The 19,954-nt window shown below is 40.1% G+C and overlaps 2 protein-coding genes and 1 non-coding gene across 8 annotated transcripts in view; 1 reads left to right on the top strand and 2 right to left on the bottom strand.

Moving 5' to 3' along the window:
• Window positions 1–6,646: 6,646 nt before the first annotated feature.
• trnag-ucc (transfer RNA glycine (anticodon UCC)) lies at window positions 6,647–6,718 on the bottom strand. The gene has a single exon. It is a non-coding gene; the product is annotated as a tRNA-Gly (tRNA).
• Window positions 6,719–9,518: 2,800 nt separating this feature from the next.
• Window positions 9,519–14,097, top strand: parapinopsina (parapinopsin a). The gene is made up of 5 exons (XM_033630037.2): window positions 9,519–10,166; window positions 12,651–12,741; window positions 12,843–13,080; window positions 13,370–13,612; window positions 13,696–14,097. Exons 1-5 carry the CDS (start codon window positions 9,833–9,835, stop codon window positions 13,834–13,836), a joined length of 1,047 nt encoding a protein of 348 aa, XP_033485928.1. The 5' UTR covers window positions 9,519–9,832; the 3' UTR covers window positions 13,837–14,097.
• Window positions 14,098–17,684: 3,587 nt separating this feature from the next.
• The window catches only part of LOC117257902 (cyclin-dependent kinase 17-like), a 53,797-nt gene continuing 51,527 nt past the window's right edge, over window positions 17,685–19,954 (bottom strand). For 5 of the 6 annotated variants that reach the window (XM_033628306.2, XM_033628305.2, XM_033628310.2 and 2 more), the window contains one exon: window positions 17,685–18,673. Coding sequence is in view for 1 of the 6 variants with exons in the window: in XM_033628307.2 (XP_033484198.1) it covers window positions 18,636–18,673 (38 nt within the window). In the remaining 5 variants the exon portion in view is untranslated. The remainder of the gene's footprint in view (window positions 18,674–19,954) is intronic. The other variant, XM_033628307.2, reaches the window with a different exon arrangement.

Raw genomic sequence — 19,954 nt, 5'->3', positions numbered from 1 at the left:
ACTAGGAATAAACTACATTCATAATATTATGATTATTATTATTATTACATTTTAGAATTATGTTACAAAAATCTTTCTTTTTTTTCTAATTTTCTTGTTTTTAATGTTCTCTTTTTACTAATTTCATGCATTTTTTTGGTCATTTCTTATTTTGTTGCTCATTGCCTTCTTCCCATCCCTTTAAAAGACATCGAGTCAATTTTCTCAGGTTTCAAAGGGTTAATTAGAACAATTTTTTGGTTGCCAGTTTGGGGAAACTCCCCCTGGGTGATGTTTATCCTATCTAGGCCATACTGGTAATAATGCAGGTATACATGTTAATAATCCAATACCTTTTTTACATTTTTGATTATCAAGCTTGCAGTTAAACATTTTATTAAAATGTTAATCAACTGATTTTTATTGCAAGGATTTCCCAGAAAAGATTAATCAGAGGGTGATCCTGATTCATTAAAGAAAAAGACAAGTGTCCAGGTAGAGAAATGTCTTGAAACCTAGAACCCAAAAGTTCCTATTCATGACTTATAGCTGATTTGGGTCATTCCTAGCCATTCAATGCCATTTATGTCCCCATGACATAAAAGCTTGCCTTACATTATCAACCCTCTTCTACCACAGAACATAAAAGGTACACAGAATTAATTAAAATTCAAATAATTACTCCAATTTTTGCACAAGTAGGTGAAACTTCCATGTCCCCAATCACTTAAATTACAAATATAAGTAATAGAAATCAAACAAATTATGCATTTTTCATTATTGTTGTATAGTCTTATTTATAGTATTCTTCACCAAACCTTCTTTTTTTGTTATTTATTAACTTTTATTTCTTAATCTTTTTTTAAAAAAAATATGTTGTGTCCCTGAATTGACTGTCTTCTCCCCTGTTACCCACGTTGTTTTGATACAAAGCTGGTTGAAAATCAGCAAAGTACCCTTTTAACCAATTTAAAATGGTCAAGCAGAGAATAAAACAACACTGAAAAAACAAGTATATCATAATATATAATCTGAATTCATTTAAAATTCACCCAAACTGCTTGTTTTACACAAACCTTATTAACCTTATTATGTTCACTATTTGGGTTTATTGTACAGTTAATGAGTTGTTCTGTACTGTTATTGTTATGCACTGAATATAATATGAAATATCCATAAGATACTTAGTGAGGTGTGGTCTGTTTACTTAATGATAGAAAAGGGATGGGAGGTTGGAAACCACTGCTTTAAATGGCCTAATTGTCTAAACATTGGTAATGATAATCAACTTGCACTGACAGATATAGAATATTAGCTTGCTGCCCCCTGTTGACCAATTGAAGTATTGGAAATTACAATTTTAATTCATATACAACACAGATGCCTTTGAAACACGTAATCTAAACATGACAAAATATTAAAAATATAACACATTTAGTTAAATTAGTTGGCAATTGGCAGGTTTAAGATCCAGATTAGGTTCATGATTGTGAATTATCTATGTAAATCGACTCAGTAGATTAGACGTTCTTTCTACATGTTGAATGATGATAATAAAAATATCCGTAAGGACAGCCAGATCACAGCCTCTTCGGCCTCGGTGCCTGGGTTAACCTGGCACTAGCTTTTTGATCATTTGAATGAATAAATCTGATTTGAAAAATGTTTAATTTACGTTGTCTAAAACAGAGCTTTAGGCTATTAAGATTCAAATAATTTGAAGACGATGCAAAACTGCTGTAGGCTATATGTTATCTGTATCATTTGTTAAAATAAATGTTAAATAGCTCTACATTCCGACAGCCATCACTGATTTAGAGTTTATCCATTACGCACAAAACATCTCTGGTTTCCCGTTCCCACTTCATTCAAAACCCCACAAATGAATCTTCTGTTTGTTTGGTGACCGCTGTATTTTTTTGTGTGTGTGCTTATGCGTTTCTTTGCCTCCAGTTTCATATCAAACCATTTACGCTTCACCCAGGGCCAGATTAACCATATGGGCAATGGGGCACTTGCCCAGGGGCCCAAGACCTCTACAGGGCCCAGGGCCTGACATTTAGCCTATGATTAATATTTACTATATATCACATTTTTATTTTTTACATAATTTTGATAATTTTTTGTTAAATATTTTGACTTCTGGCATTATTTTTCACCTTGTTTTGCTAAATTTTCCAATTTTGTTGCAACATTTTGCAGTATATTTTACTTTTGAATAATATAATAATAATAATTTAACTTTGTTGTAAAATGTTGTACTTTTTGGGCTAAATTTTCTTCTTTTTTTGCAACATTTTCCAACTTTTTTTTTCCAAAAGTTAACTTGCAAAATTTTCTGACTTTTGTGAAATTGTGCAACTTTTTTTTTGCAAAACTTTCCAACTTTTTACCTTAAAATGTCTCAAGAAACTACAATATCTTTTAGTCAATGTACTCTCAAAACTCAATGCAAACATGACAAATAAAAGCAAATATGCATTGTGTGTTTGTGTCTATTTGTCATTTTTGCATTGAGTTTTGTAAACTTTAAGTAATCGCGATGGGGCCCTTGAATGTTGTTGCCCAGGGGCCCAGGGAAGTCTTAATCCAGCCCTGGCTTCACCTCTGACATGGTTCTTTGTACCACGGAGACAACATTAACAGCATCTGTTACCTCCCTCCAGGCCTTCGCTTTGCCTGTCCCTGTCACACCACTACTAACTGAAGAAAATAAAATGTTTTTTCTTAAGTCCACTTCACCCAAAATTATTTCGATCTCCACTTCAGAAACATTCTTTTTTCTTTCTCTGTCTTTCTTTCTTTGCGCCATGACTGACAGGTCGACTGGATGCACCTACACCTCCTTATATGGTGGTTATTGGCTATTCATGGGCGGGGATGTATGCTAATTGCTGATTACCGGGAGCGCGCTGTCCCTTTACGATGGATTGGCATTCATGATCATACACACGTGTTTACGGTCAAATCTGAGTTTCCCGCGGCGTTCCTGAATCCGGAGTAGGTTTTTAGTAGAGTAAGCTTTTATGTGCAAATCTACACACAGATTTACTCACTTTTCATGAATGAGACCCAATATACATACTGGTATTATATGGTTATGGTTATTATATGGTTATATGGTTCTAATTGGGAAGGTGCACGCTTGGCCTTGGTTCTTTACTTCAAAATGATGGCAAATCCTCTGAATAGTACTTGTGATTTGTTTGAATAGAACAATACAATATACAAGGGATGGAGGTATATGGGAAAAGGTGGTAGCTGATGCCATGTGGTTAGAGACAAAGAGGTCAAATTAACACAGAAGTATACACAGGTAGGCTGTTAATATACTGAAGTTAAATTTAAGGATAATTTGATCATAGCGTTAGCTCAGGCAGGACATGATGTCAAGCTCAGCTCACACCCCAGATACATCAGCTGATCTCAAACAGCCCAATCAACTGATGGAGCAGCTGACAGATCACATGATTCCTTTCAATGCAACCAACTGGCAAATCTCATTCAGGACACCCTATTTAAACTGCTCTGGCCTGCCTACTGTTGCTGCTTCCTCTGCAAGCCGCTTTGCAACACGCCTCCACCCCACGCACCTATGTGGAAAGCCTTATGCATTCCACATACAGTACAGGCCAAAAGTTTGGACACACCTTCTCATTCAATGCGTTTTCTTTATTTTCATGACTATTTACATTGTAGATTCTCACTGAAGGCATCAAAACTATGAATGAACACATGTGGAGTTATGTACTTAACAAAAAAAGGTGAAATAACTGAAAACATGTTTTATATTCTAGTTTCTTCAAAATAGCCACCCTTTGCTCTGATTACTGCTTTGCACACTCTTGGCATTCTCTCCATGAGCTTCAAGAGGTAGTCACCTGAAATGGTTTTCCAACAGTCTTGAAGGAGTTCCCAGAGGTGTTTAGCACTTGTTGGCCCCTTTGCCTTCACTCTGCGGTCCAGCTCACCCCAAACCATCTCGATTGGGTTCAGGTCCGGCGACTGTGGAGGCCAGGTCATCTGCCGCAGCACTCCATCACTCTCCTTCTTGGTCAAATAGCCCTTACACAGCCTGGAGGTGTGTTTGGGGTCATTGTCCTGTTGAAAAATAAATGATCGTCCAACTAAACGCAAACCGGATGGGATGGCATGTCGCTGCAGGATGCTGTGGTAGCCATGCTGGTTCAGTGTGCCTTCAATTTTGAATAAATCCCCAACAGTGTCACCAGCAAAACACCCCCACACCATCACACCTCCTCCTCCATGCTTCACAGTGGGAACCAGGCATGTGGAATCCATCCGTTCACCTTTTCTGCGTCTCACAAAGACACGGCGGTTGGAACCAAAGATCTCAAATTTGGACTCATCAGACCAAAGCACAGATTTCCACTGGTCTAATGTCCATTCCATGTGTTTCTTGGCCCAAACAAATCTCTTCTGCTTGTTGCCTCTCCTTAGCAGTGGTTTCCTAGCAGCTATTTGACCATGAAGGCCTGATTCGCGCAGTCTCCTCTTAACAGTTGTTCTAGAGATGGGTCTGCTGCTAGAACTCTGTGTGGCATTCATCTGGTCTCTGATCTGAGCTGCTGTTAACTTGCGATTTCTGAGGCTGGTGACTCGGATGAACTTATCCTCAGAAGCAGAGGTGACTCTTGGTCTTCCTTTCCTGGGTCGGTCCTCATGTGTGCCAGTTTCGTTGTAGCGCTTGATGGTTTTTGCGACTCCACTTGGGGACACATTTAAAGTTTTTGCAATTTTCCGGACTGACTGACCTTCATTTCTTAAAGTAATGATGGCCACTCGTTTTTCTTTAGTTAGCTGATTGGTTCTTGCCATAATATGAATTTTAACAGTTGTCCAATAGGGCTGTCGGCTGTGTATTAACCTGACTTCTGCACAACACAACTGATGGTCCCAACCCCATTGATAAAGCAAGAAATTCCACTAATTAACCCTGATAAGGCACACCTGTGAAATGGAAACCATTTCAGGTGACTACCTCTTGAAGCTCATGGAGAGAATGCCAAGAGTGTGCAAAGCAGTAATCAGAGCAAAGGGTGGCTATTTTGAAGAAACTAGAATATAAAACATGTTTTCAGTTATTTCATCTTTTTTTGTTAAGTACATAAATCCACATTTGTTCATTCATAGTTTTGATGCCTTCAGTGAGAATCTACAATGTAAATAGTCATGAAAATAAAGAAAACGCATTGAATGAGAAGGTGTGTCCAAACTTTTGGCCTGTACTGTAGGTGCGTGGAAGAGGCTTTCTGCGCAGGCCCAAGGAAAGGCAGAGGGGCCCCAGAACAGAGCCATACCGCCAAATACAATACTGCAAATGGAAATAAAGTTTTCTTTGACTAAAGTGTTCCTGACTGAACTGTTGTAAGTGTGAAAAAAAGCAGGTACTCTGTTTCATGTGATGTGAAAAGGCTCTTTGTAAGAAATTAGTCATCAGAAGATTTGAGCAGTAATACATTAGTTACTATGTAACTTTTGTGGTCATTGTCAAATTAACCCATTAATCTTGAATGTATTCATACGTCTGCTCTAGGGTACATTCAAGGGTGCCAGTTGCTTTCAGAGCCAAGGCAAAGATCATCTAGTTATTCATCAGCGAAACCAAAGAGTCTGAAATGTGTAAAGTGTTTTTCTGCTCACGCCTACTCTCCCTCTTTATAAAAGAAACACATGTGAGTGGGTGTTTGGCTTTGATGAGACTGGTTTTAAATCTTTATGCAGTGCAGGCAGCCCTCCTATGTCATTCTCCCAGTAATGTGACAGAGTAAGAGGGCCATCTGCTGGAAAGAGTGGACAATTCACTTCTACTTTTTAACCTCCGGAGACCCTGTGTCCTTATGTGAGGACATCACTTTTTGGGTTTACTGCTTCATTCTGCTTAACTTAGACCTGTTGTCCTCGTTTGTGGACACTTTTTTGTGCCATCTAGTGGTAGTAAGAGCACAATACAGTAATCCGTGAACCGTTCATCTGCACACACACAGCGATGCCACACAGCTGGCTCAATATCAGCAAAGTTTCCCTTTACATTCTTTGTCTTCTGTGGCGATCAGCAGTGATGTGGTGGTTCACTTTTACACTGTGATCTGTAGCCTATAGTTCGGCTTTAGCTTCTAACTATCTTCGTCTTTTTAACCTGTTGTTGCTGCTGAGTCAGTTTGACATCCTGGATGTATCCTTCAAACACAGACTGTAGACTCCTCTGTCTGCTTCTCTCTGGAATCACTGTTTCATTATCCCAAAAATATGATAATATGTCTTCAGGGAGTGCAGTTAGTTACAGTGTGGGCTTCATGCTTACTCTGACAGCTGGTTGGACCATCACAACGGGGCGGGGCTTAGCAAAAGGTCAGTTACTACACTAAACTGAACACAGGAGCACGAGAGCAAGAGCTCTGCATTAAATTTAAAAGGCTCAAAAAGAATTTGTCAACATTCCTGATTTCTGTCCTCTCTGCTGCTGCTGCTGCTTTAGTAATAATGTACACAGGCAAAGCTCATTTTTAAAGCGTGACACGTCAGTGAGATTTTAAGCGCTACTGATTTATGGTTAGAGAACCATTTCGTGAAGCCTGAAGGCTTGCAGCAGTTTCTACATCCAGATGTGACACTCAGCCTGTGTGAAGCTGCGGAGGAAAATGTCTGCGATGGCCGGGAATCGAACCCGGGTCAACTGCTTGGAAGGCAGCTATGCTTACCACTATACCACCATCGCACAGATAAATCGCGGAGTCCGCTGAAAAGTCATGAGTGGAGAGGAGGAACATTGTGACGAATGGGAAAGTGAAATGTAAAGTAACCATGTTAACACCGTGATTATCTAAGACTGACTGAATGGTAGGCTCCAGACTGTTGGTGCACATCTTGCATTGATAGTTTCTATTTTCATACAGGAGGGTGTACAGCTTCTTTCTATGCACCATCTTTTATTGTCTTTTTTTGTGCATGAAATGTGTAAGTAGTCACAGAGAGAAGATGTAGGCCTATTTGCATTTGGTATTATATAGTCTATCCCCTGGGTCTTCAACAGAGAGTCCGTGACCCCTAGGGAGTCCTCAGAGTTACTATAGGGGGGCCACCAGATGACCTCTAAATAATCTAATTAATTAATGAAATTTTTATTAAGTAAAATGTGTCTGAAAATCCACATTAACGTGAATCTAATATATTATAAGCCAAGATAAATTTGCCTATTCTAGGCTGACCAAACGTCCTCTTTTGCCCGGACATGTCCACTTTTCACGTCCTGTCCGGGCATCCGGGGGCTGTTTATAAATTGATGATAATGTCCGGTTTTCCTTGTGTGTGTGCGTAACCCCCGAGAGGCTGCCTTATCGTCGGATCTCCAACACTCACAACGAGGAAGCAGCAGACACCCGCGACGCAGCATTATTCTAAGCTTCCAAGATACCAAAGCGCAAGTGCAGCTTCACAGATGAACTGCAGAAAAAATTCCCAACTTACCGTCCCGACCCGGTCGGGATATATGGGAGGCTGAGTGCACCGTGTGCAAAGCTTGCATATATGATTCTGTGTCTAATAAAGGTGCCGGGGAGCTCAAAGTTGGATTTTCAGATGCATAAGAGGTATTATTTAGAACATTATTTCATAATATTTAATTATTTATTTGTCCAGTAAGACTTGAAAAGATAGCTATTATTTTACAAGTTGATTTTTCTAATACAGAAGAGACATTATTTCTATCATTATTTCATTCCAGAGATTTTACATTTATTTTACATTTATATTTATTTTTGTACAAATGAAACTTGTAAAACGATTATTATTTTAGGCATAATAAAAGCAAGTTAAGTAACCTCTGAGAAGCCTATCCAAATTTCTGTCTTTGAGAGATATTATTTTGTAATATAACTGAATTTTCTATCCATACATATAAACTTTAATTATATTAAAATTATAAGGCATCTTTGAGTAAACTGCGAGTATCATTTAAGTAGCCTATCTCGTGGCCGGGGCGAGTGTCCTCTTTTTTGGAAATCAAAATATGGTCACCCTAGCCTATTCATAAAACCTACTGGTTAACAGTACACAACATTTTTGATTGGCTGACTGTTACCCAGGAATCGTTAAGCGATCGTGTGAGCTAGCGCACGCTACATCACTGTGCGGCACCTGTAATTATTTTTGCATATTAGCCACTTAGCTATATTACTATGTCAAGTGTACAGACATTCTTGTGTGCCAAAATGGATTGTTTCATAACTTTTTAACAGACTCTGACACACCCGTAGAAACTACCAGTGAAAGTGCAGAGGGTGAGGCTAACGCACCTAGCAATGCTACAACTGCTGCTAAGCAAGGCAAACAAGAGAAGACCCGAAAAATATTCAGAACTATCTCAAGTGCAACTCTTTTTTTTTTTTTAAATATATGTAGGCCTAGTAGGGGTCCCTGCTGTCTGTCTTTGGGCCAAGGGGTCCTTAGCCTGAAAAACGTTGAAGACCCCTAGTCTGTTGCATTTAATATAATGTATATATAGATGTAAAAAGATTATGCTACATACTTGAAACAGAACAAAGTATTTTTAATTATTGTGAAAAGGATCTGTTTTTGAAGGCTATATTTGAAATGATCATTAAGAATGATAACACATAGAGAGAAGTGTGTGCTGCTGTAGAGTACTGCAGACTATGTATGAATTAAAGTCTTTGCATGAAATATTTGTCTCCAAATTTTGTTACATTCGTGAATTTTTTTACATTATGTCATGAAAAGAAAGTTTTTGAACAGTTATGTAACGATAATAATACCTTTATTTATAAAGCACTTTTCAAAACAGAGTTACAAAGTGCTTCACATGTCACAAATAACTGATCAAAACATTTTAGCGTATAAAAACTGAGGAAATAAAATACAGTTTAAATTATAACTCAAGTAAAATCAGGAAAGACTCTCCCATACGATAAAACCATGTTTTAAGAAGGGACTTAAAAGACATCACTGACTCAGCTGAGCTGATTTCCCCAGGCAGATCATTCCAGAGCCTCGGGGCCCTGACAGCAAACGCTCTGTCCCCTTTAGTTTTCAGCCAGACCTCTGAAACAGACAAAAGACCTCCGTCCGAGCACCTCAAAGTACGTCCTGGTGTGTGTGGCACTTAGAGGTCAGAGATGTAGCTGGGAGAGAAATCATGAGGAGCCTTAAAGGTAATCAGTAAAATCTTAAAATCCATTCTAAAACATACTTGGAGCCTTTGACCTCTGACTTCTTTAGAAAGGGGCTTGATTGATTAGTACATTCAAAACCAAACCTATTTATAGTTTGTTTCGCTGACTTATATTAATCCAAAATAAGTGCATGTGCAAGCTGTGCCACATAGAATTAAAGTTAAGCCTCTGTGTACTGAGTAAAAAAGAACAAAAAAATTGTGACGTTAACAAGCAGTAATGCTCTGTCTATGCCTTTAACCAGCAGGCACGCGTTTAACTGTGATTCTAAAACCCACATTGTGCTACTGAATCCCTGCTTCATTACTCAGGAGCAGCTGTAGAGCCAGCAATCATGGAAAGTGCAGTCTTACAGGATATTAAGCCGAATTATTGTCTTCATAATCCGGATCGACAGATTTGGGTTTCAAGAATTAAATGTCATGGTGTAGAGTATCCCTACTCTTATTGGGCTTATTAAGAGGGTCACATCTCCTTCTCTTCTCCAGAGCTGACCTCTGTGGTTGTTGATGTTGTTGGATTGCTGAATAGATTTTTATTGATTTTCTTTTGTTTTTTAAATTTTGTTTGGATGCAATTTGAGCTAAAGTTGACACTTCCAGGAAGCATTTGGATCACTCACCTCATCTACACTGAGCAACATGGAGCATATTCCCCTCCACGATGGAAACTCCTCATCATCTCACAGCTCAGTCAACACAGAGCTCCTGTCTCAGAGCGGCTATACAATACTGGCTGTTATCATGGGTGTGTTCTCCGTGGCTGGGATCATCCTCAACCTCCTGGTGATTGTGGTGACAGTGAGGCACAGACAGCTGAGGCAGCCGCTCAGCTATGCCCTGGTAAACTTGGCCATATGTGACCTGGGCTGTGCTGTGTTTGGAGGTCTGCCCACCACAGTAACCAGTGCCATGGGATACTTCAGCCTGGGACATGTGGGCTGCATGTTAGAGGGTTTTGCTGTTGCCTTTTTTGGTGAGTCCATTGAAAGCTTGCATGTTACTCACAGCTTGGTATGGCTTTATTTGCGCAGTGGTGGAAGAAGTAATCAGATGATTTGCCTGAGTAAAAATGCAGCTATGTAAAAAAAAACAAAAAAAAAAAACCTCTTTTAATTAAGTAATCATGATCCTGGTTAAGTAAAGGAACAGAAGTATTATCAACATAATGTAGATGTGCCAGTTTAGCCAAAGGCTAATTTTCAACACGACATCACCTAAAGAAATAAAAAAATAAAATAAAAATAAGAATAAATAAATAAGCAGTCAACCAACAGACACAGTTATATACAAGATAAAAAAATAAAATAAAAAATAAATAAAATGAAAAATAAATAAGCAATTAACCAACAGACAGTTAAATACAACAAAATATATAAATAAAATAAAATAATATAAAATAGAATAAAATAAAACAAATGAAATAAATTAATAAGCAATTAACCAACAGACACAGTTATATGCAAGATATAAAAATAAAATATCAAATAATATAGAATAAAATTTAATTAAATAAAGTAAAATAAAACAAAATTTAATAAAATAAATAAGCAATTAACTATAAGACACAGTTATACACAACAAGATATAAAAATTAGCAGACGAGAAACACACGTTACACGCAAGACATAAGCATTATCAGACAGGACATAGTTATGCACAGCAAGACAGAAGCACTAGCAGACAACATACAGTCAGTAGTAAAACAGTTTGAATGCATCAAGTGCCACTATAAAGACAATAAAATATAAAATAAAATAAAATAAAATATAAAAATATCCCCCACACCATTACACCACCAGCAGCAGCCTGAACCGTTGATACAAGGCAGGATGGATCCATGCTTTCATGTTGTTTACAGCAAATTCTGACCCTACCATCTGAATGTGGCAGCAGAAATCCAGACTCATCAGACCAGGCAACGTTTTTCCAATCTTCTATTGTCCAGTTTTGGTGAGCCTGTGTGAACTGTAGCCTCAGTTTCCTGTTGTTAGCTGACAGGAGTGGCACCTGGTGTGGTCTTCTGCTGCTGTAGCCCATCTGCTTCAAGGTTGAACGTGTTGTTGGTTCAGAGATGGTCTTCTGCAGACTTTGGTTGTAACCAGTGGTTATTTGTTGCCTTTCTTTCATCTTGAACCAGTCTGGCCATTCTCCTCTGACCTCTGGCATCAACAAGGCATTTTCACTCAGAGAACTGCTCCTCACTGGATATTTTCTCTTTTTGGGTCCATCCTCTGTAAACCCTAGAGATGGTTGTGTGTGAAAATCCCAGTAGATCAGCAGTTTCTGACAGACCAACCCGTCTGGCACCAACAACCATGCCACATTAAAAGTCACTTAAATCTCCTTTCTTCCTCATTCTGATGCTCAGTTTGAACTTCAGGAGGTCGTCTTGACCATTTCTACATGCCTAAATGCAATTGCTGTCACTGCTTGTTATTTGAGTTAACAAGCAGTTCAGGTCACTGCTTGTTATTTGAGTTAACAAGCAGTTCAGGTGTACCTAATAAAGTGGCCAGTGAGGGTATATATTACATTTTAGATTGTTTTTGATACATCAATGCAAAGCTAGCATTTTGTAGCTGGTCAAGGTGGAGCTAGTTTTATTATATGCACCTCTGTAGTGTAGTCCAGTGGTTTTCAGCCCTAGGGTCCAACCCCCTACAATTTTCTCATATGTCAGCTTTTCTTGTGTAAATTATAAGATCATTTCACCTTTATTTGGCTTGGAAAAGTCATCATGATGGCACCTGAGAGGTTTAGAAGGGAAATCACTCTTTGGTGGGACTGCTAACCTCTGAAACGTGACATGAGGTTTCAACTAGATGCTGCTTTTTTTGGGCACATAACGGTTTCATCGTTAACAGTGTGCCATATTTTGGAAGTTATAAGGTGTGGGTGTTTTGTGGGCCCCTGGGCACAGATATGCAGAAGGCCTCACCACCTTTCCTATATAGGAGCAAGACACACAGACTTTGTGATGGCCATGCCTTTTTTTTAAGTCATTATTTTCCATCTTTCTTTAGTCTTTATGCATCTTTTTGTGGTTTTGTGTCTCTCTGAGGTAATTTTGTGTCTGTTTTGCCATTTTTTGTCTCTTCGCAGTTCCTTTGCATCTCTTCTTGTCTCTTCTTTGTGGTAATTTTAAGTCTCTTCCTGGACAGTAATTTTAGTGACATTTTGCAGATGGAGGCTGTGACAGGTGAGCCTGGGCCTGTGCCCAGTAGGCCTGCGCAGTAATCCATCCATGAATAGAGCTGTGTGGCCAATGTGGTGCTGTAAACAGCAAAATATTTCCCTCTGAAACGTAACAAGTGGCACAAAACAAGAATATTAAAAACTGAGCTGAAGTAAATGTTTGTTACTTACTACTACTGAATTTGCATGTCATGAATTGCTATGTCGCAGGATATTTTCAACAAAAAATTAATTCAGTCTTCATATATTACTTCTTTTTTAGGTATAGCAAGCCTGTGCACAATAGCAGTCATTTCTGTTGAACGCTACATGGTGGTGTGTTATCCCATGGGTGCTGTCCTGTTCCAGACCAGGTACAGAAGTGACCATCAGTATTTCACTTGGCAGCATCACCCCGACTACTAATTTTCGATTGCTCCACCAGCATGTGACACACCATCTCTGTTGCCCTCAGGCATGCTGTCAGTGGAGTGGTGCTGTCCTGGCTGTGGTCGTTTGTGTGGAACACGCCACCTCTGTTCGGTTGGGGAAGTTACGAGCTGGAGGGCATCAAGACCTCCTGCGCCCCTAACTGGAACAGCCGGGATGTCGGGGACGTGTCCTACATCATCATATACTTTTTCCTTTGCTTTGTTGTGCCATTCTCCATCATTATGGCGTCTTACTCACGGCTCTTGTGGACCCTCCGCCAGGTAAGCGATGTAAATGTTGGGGCATGTGGGTGCACTCAAAGATGAGTGTACTTCAGTTGCTTGTACCAGCATCATAATCTGACAGGGGCCCTTTTGTTTGTTTTGGAGGGGAAGAGACCTCTGTGGATAATTTGGCTTCTAGTAAAAACGTCCTGAACAATAAACATTGAAGGAAATCTTCAACTGGAGTTTCAGCTTGTTGTAATCTGCAATCCTCACCCCTAAATGCCACTAACTCTACCTAAATCCTTCACACTGTTCCTTGACGTCTTGTGTTTTGGCGTCCTAGGTGGCCAAGCTGCAGGTATCCGAGGCCGGCAGCACAAACCGCGTGGAGGTGCAGGTGGCACGCATGATAGTGGTAATGGTGATGGCCTTCCTAGTGACCTGGCTGCCATATGCTGGCATGGCCCTCGCTGTCATCATGGACTCCAGTCTAAATATTGACCCCATCATTGCCACCGTACCTGTTTACTTGGCTAAAAGCAGCACTGTCTACAACCCCATCATATATATTTTCATGAACAGACAGGTAATCCTCCATCATGCACATTTATATTCAAAAAGGAATATATAACCATACGCTATTGCTGACCATGTGCTGTGTGTTACCAGTTTCGAGCATACGCTGTTCCCACAGTCCTGTGTGGGTGGAACCCTTGGGCCTCAGATCCACAGATGTCTGAGGATGAGACCACGGTCGCTTCTTTCGGCAAGACCCAAAGAGTCTCGCCGAAAGAGTCTTTGAAAGAATGACAGCAGCACCAGATCACCAGAACGACCTTCAGCCATTAGTCTACCCTCTACACTGGACTGCATATCTGAAAGGACATATGTAGACACACCCAGGATAAAAAAAGGAAGAAGGCAACATCGTCAAACAAGACTCTCCGTGTGTTCAATCTTTTTCCTGCTGCAGCTGTCACCACGTTTTATGTATCCTGACAATAAAGACAAACCCTTTGTCCTGCTCTCTGTCATGGATATTGTTGATCATGTGCTATCCTTTGTGTTTCACCATGACGATTGTGAGAGTTGTCAGATTCAGGGTGGAAAGACTAAAAGTTTTGAAGATTAAAGATTCAAATCCAAGATATTGTGTGAAGTCAGATGTCAGATGTTCTCGCTCCTCCCCTCAGAGTGGGATGCATGTAGTGGAGTGTGATTGGATGTTGCAAGGCAGGTGGTGTGTGCCGATAGGGCTGTCCGCAGAGATTGCTGTCACCGGATTGGTCCAATGCAGGACAGAGGATTTTTAAACCACCAGCTGACAGAAGCTCTCCCCTCCTTTTCACTCTTCCACTACCAACAGAAATTGTTTCTAAGTACCTGCTAGCAAAGAAAATCTTGATTTTAATAGACTAGTGTGAATATTTTGATAACTTTGTCATTTAGGAATGTTATTTGGTCGTTGTTTGGTTGAGTAGGTGAGTTGAGTTTTGTTTAACAGTTTACTTTTTAGAGTTATGAGTGGGTTTTTTGTTTGGCAATGCCATGATGTGTGTTTCTGTCCCAGTCTCAGACGAGGGGGCGACTTGCTCGTAGGCGTGTTCACACACGAGGACTCGTCGTGGCAGACTATCTGCCGACTCACCTCCGACCCAAGGTGGCTCTCAAGATCCTCTACGGCCTCAAAATCGTGAATCGGTGAAAATCGTATAATGTGTAACTGGGAGTGGGAAAGGTAGGGAGTCGCAGCATGTTATATCTAGGTTCCCCTACACCGGAGACATAACAGTATTGGCATTAATAGTAGAATGAACAAACCAAACACTGGCAAGACATTGGGTCATTTGTGCTTTTGTGTGATGACCCAAACAGTGTCACAAAAAAAAATTGTAATGTCAATCTGCTTTATTCGGCGTTTATCATGGTTTTAATCACTTCATCTATTTGCTTTTGAGAGGAAGAGACCTCCTGAACACTGAAAGACTCCTAACCAGGAGGGTAGCGACTACTATCAATTAAAAAAAGCTGAGCAGAGGCTGAGTGGGCTCTTTACTGTGATTCGTTCAATAAAGTCCATGCTGAAGTCCAACGTTGCGTTTTTATGGTGATTTATTAAACAAACTAATGAGATAAGTAAAGCAAAATGAGATGAATTATGTCTTGTGATTACATGATATCATACCGTTACGTGAAAAAATATCGGAGCCAACACTCACCCTCTTTGCCTGTGAATGAACAGGGAAAATAATGTAAAACCACACCCACACCTGTGCCACTTACTACCGGAAGTGAAAGTGACAAAACGAATGTGTAGTTCTTATGGGAGTTCTTGCTTGGCACATGGGAGAAGTTTCAGCTGGTTGCAATCTGCATCCTCACCACTAGATGTCACTAAATCTTACATACTGCTTGTTTTAATACTAAATTTTTCACATCTTAAAATTCCATTTTAGTCATGTTAAACGTTAAAAAGTGAAGACAGTGTTAAAAAAATCCCTTTAACACAAGTAAAAGTATTTGCTCTGACTTGTTACATACTTAACCCAAAGCTGAGAAGCAAATTAAGAAGAGATGAGGATTTGCAGCGAACTGCCAAAGCCCTGTAATGATGAACAATGAGTATATATATGTAGTTGATGATGTAATCTGTCATACTAGTTGGCGACATTTGCTCAAAGGATTTATGACAAGGAAAAAAGTAATTACATGATTTTTATTATTTTTTTTCATTAGGTGTACACATCCCCTTTTGCTTCTTAAGGTCTGTGCTCAAACATGGTACACACTTCGCACAAAGACCTTTGTCACCTTTATATGACCTTTATGGCTTTCATTGATAAAAATCAAAATAATCAGTGTGTTATACTCCTTTGCAACATGATACTTCACTCCAGCCTTTTGGATCCAGCATGTTAAACAGCAAGAAAAAACACACACGAAAAAAAAAAAAAAAACCTGTCGTCACTTTAGTCAAGTCTCACAGTTTGATCATTCACAGTCATTTCTCCCTCTCTAAAGAAACACAAATGCAATCATACTCTTCCTATTACCTTGGCTTTTTTTATTGATTACAGAAATATTGCTATGACTTTCATTAAGGAAAAGCAAAAAAAGAAAAAAGAAAAAAGCCAGAGTGTGAATAGCTGTATCAAACCTGTACACTTTTGTATATACAGAGTGAGGGATCATCTATGTACATGCTACATACTGTCACACTCTGGGTAAATAAGTAGTCCTTCTGACAGGCAAAGACGAGGGATCACTTCACCCTTTGTGAATCTACTTCAGAGAAAGATGTGGAAGTGACCCGAGGTCAGCGCCTGAGGAACGGGAAACTCCAGTCTACACTCACAGGCCATCTCTCAGATACAGTACATGTTGACAAGTCAACTGATTGGTGTGTGGAACAGTTGTGTGCTTGAACACCTGGTGCTTGGGGAGGCTTGACTTTGGTCCTGTTGTTTCTGGCAGCCTGTGACAATATAAGCGGGAAACAACAGTGTGTCTGAGTGCCTCAAGTCCTGCTTAATACTCCGAGATGTTAGCGCCCAGTTATACAGGCTACGCAACAGTTGTAACTGCACTGTACACACCTTGAAGTTGAGTCAGAGTTGTCATACAAACTATATGGTCCCAATGCTGGCAGCACATGACATTGCTGCTGAATAATGTGTTGTCACTGTCTTCATCTTATTTAAGAGCACAGTCTCCAGACTCACTGAGGAGCCACTACAGGTTAATGTGGTGTAAAGAAAAATTGTGTAATAAGCTCATGTCCCATGCACAGTTCAAACCAACTATTCTTTTTCCGGCAGCAGCTATTTCACATACCAACTGAGTGTTAAATACACAAACATGCTTGAAGAAGATGACAAGTGCAGACATGGGTTAGGTAGTCACTGAACAGCAATATCATGGTTAAATGAACAGAGTGTGACACAGACGACTGACAGGTTGATGCTGAGAAATGATTCTTCTTCCTCACGTACAGTTTGCACCAGCTTTGGGGTTTCGGGCCACGTTCGAAACACTTCTCTACTGGGGAGACGTACAAGACCGGCTGCGCCTCACAGCATCCACAAAACGACACTAGCAATAAGTCCTGAGCTCAAGGAATGTGCAACACGTCCCCAGCCAGTCGCCGCACTGTTCCGGTGGGAACACAGTAAAGACTGAGAACAGCATCCTGGAATTATCATTGCTTCTGACACGTAAAAAGTATGCTCATATATACAGGAAAAGAAAGAGTAAAAATAAATGCAAGTGGAGTCGGGCAGGAGAGGTTCGGGGTTGTCCAATGGTCTACTCGTGGTCTAAAGAGGTAAAATCAGGTGCAAGGAGAACGTTTTTGAACATCAACACCTGAACGTCACACAACAGATCAAGACAACTTCTGAGTCAAGGCAAAAGAGGAGAGGGGGGCGTCTGAGAATAAGCACGTGAGGATTTGTACACTTCCTTTACCTCTCCGTCCTCACAGGTCGTCCTCGTTGCGGACTGAAACAGGTGCAGTGTGGTGGTCTTTACAGCATGTGAGCAATGTGACAAATGCAGTTATTGTCTCCTACTGGTTTGTGAGTGTTTTTAAATCGCAGTGTAGTGTCCAATTCCAGAGGTGAAAGTAAAAACGTCTGTCCTACATGGTTAGTGAGTCATTGTTTCGCTTTTTTTTTTTTTTTTGGTTTGTTATTTTGATTCGTCTTCATTCTATTATCTAGCATGTACTTTACATCCTACTCTGCTTGAGTGACTGATGAGGTAACGTAATGACAGCCACCCTGACCTCTACTGGACAATAAGGTGCTAAAGTTTATCTTTGTAAACTCCACTGATATACACACTCTTAACTTTCAAGTGAATCATAAGTGTGTGTGTGTGTGTGTGTTATAGAGAGATACAGAAAGAGAATGAGAGAAAGAGAAAGAGAGAAATTGTGTGTGTTGTTTGTGTAATAAAGGGCCAAGAGGTTAGGCGAGGGGTTTAGGGTTGAGGTGCAATATTCAGAGTTTGGATTCAGGCTGAGGCGTGTTATGAAACAAAAAAAAAGCAGAGTTCTACAGCTCAGTCTCTTTATGTACAACAACAGTCCAAACAAAATAAAAATAAAAGCGCAAAAGAGAAAGAGACAGGTTTCCTCTCTCTCTTTCCTCGCCTTCGAATCGCATCTCACTCCTCCGTCCTCACAGCTCACTGATGCAGCAAGTTCTGTTCAAAAAAAAGAGCCCAGTCGGCCCACGTCCTGAACGCTGCCCTCTTCTGGACAGCAGCGGTAGTAGCAGCAAGGAGAATCTTGTACTCTCCCACCATTCCTCCAGAATCTCCGCACTTCTCTCGTCACTTATTTTTCTGTCTTTAGGGTTGAGCTGAGTCTTTATTTATTTATTTTTTTTATCGTCAAGTATGAATTCTTCAACCTAAATTCTGTGTGGTTTTGTTTCCATGTTGGTGTTTTCTTCTTCTTCTTCTGTGTGTGTGTGTGTGTGTGTGTTTTTGCAGCAGGGTGTGTGTCGCTCCTTCAGTGTGTGTGTGGCAGGGTCAGTGAATGTATGTCTGACAGGACAGCTCCACGTGTCACCGTCCTCCTCACCTCAGCGCCCCCGCCAGCACTAAAACAACACACTCTGCCTCCTGCTCTTCCCCTGGGCTGAGAGACAGACAGAGAGAGACACACACACACAGAGACAGAGAGAGAGAGAGAAGAATGTGAAAAAAAAGGTTTGCATTTCATTTGGACACACAAGCACACACCACCACACGCCCACACATTTCACTCCATGCCAGCAACACATTGCTCACACTATATGGCCAAAAGCAGCAAATTAAAACATTTCAGAGCCTGGAACTGTCACGTTTGCCATTTTCCTCAAAGATTACTTCAATGATTAATTCATTATTAAAACAGTTGTCAATGTATCTTCTGTTCCAAAACCGTGGGCATTAATAGGCTGCTATGACAGCCTTCAATCTTCTGGGAAGGCTTTCCAGATTTCTGGTTGCAGGGATTTGCTCCCATCAGCCACAAGAGCTTAGTGAGGACAGGCGTCGACGTTGGGTGATAAGATGTGTGTCACAGCGGGCGCTCCAGTTCATCCAAACAGTGTTTGATGGGGTTGAGGTCATGGCCCGTATTTGTTAAAGTGCTAATAGTGAAATTTTGGACATTGATTTTGGTGAATGTTGCAACCATTTTCAGTGTTATCACTCTATTGAATAGGCGTTAGTAGTGGTTATCAGCGTTACAGATACAGGGGCATGCAAAAGTTTGGGCACCCCTTGTCAAATTTTTTCTATACTGTGAGTAGTTAAGTGAGTAGAAGATGAACTCATCTCCACAGGCTTCAATATTTTAAGCAAGATTGCTTTTTAATTTAATTTTATTTTTTTTACAGTTTTACAGTTTCCCTCAGCGGAAATAAAGCTTTTATTTACGTTATTCAACACAGATAAGAAACAATAAATTGTGAAACAGTGAAGCCTCCACAAAAATAACATTTTATGACTTGTGTGTGATTTATCCTGGCATCATATGAGCAGAGGAAATCTCTCTCAGTATTCGCTAGGCTAATTTATACAATGTAAAATGCCAGAGCCTTGTGCTAATAACGTTAGCATGTCATATTTGTGTGGAAAACATGTTTAGAATGAGATAGTTGTTTTGTATGTGAACCTTGTGAGCTGTAATGGAGAAGAATTTTGTAACGTTACCTCTGTTAAATGCTGCTGTTGTCCAAGGCTTCATATGAGTAGAGGAAAAGTATGCTAGCTGCTAGGCTAATTTATACAATGTAAAATGCCATAGGCTTGTGGTAAAAACATTAGCATGGTGTATTTGTGGGGAAAATGTGTCCAGCAAAAGACAAATGCTTTGTCTGTGAATGCTGCGAGTTATAATAAGGCTGATTTGTGTACGTATGTTCACATGTAA

This window comes from Epinephelus lanceolatus, chromosome 8 (assembly GCF_041903045.1).
Source record: "Epinephelus lanceolatus isolate andai-2023 chromosome 8, ASM4190304v1, whole genome shotgun sequence".
NCBI classification, from domain to species: domain Eukaryota; kingdom Metazoa; phylum Chordata; class Actinopteri; order Perciformes; family Serranidae; genus Epinephelus; species Epinephelus lanceolatus.
The sequence above is the reverse complement of the archived record's forward strand: the minus strand, read 5'-3'. Positions and strand labels throughout refer to the sequence as shown.

Bases quoted from the DNA above. Each gene is read 5' to 3' on its own strand.
- parapinopsina (XM_033630037.2), top strand. From the start codon at position 9,833: ATGGAGCATATTCCCCTCCACGATGGAAACTCCTCATCATCTCACAGC. The intron at 12,742-12,842 runs GTACAGAAGTGA...TGTTGCCCTCAG, and splicing joins GCTGTCCTGTTCCAGACCAG to GCATGCTGTCAGTGGAGTGG. The intron at 13,613-13,695 runs GTAATCCTCCAT...GTGTGTTACCAG, and splicing joins ATATTTTCATGAACAGACAG to TTTCGAGCATACGCTGTTCC.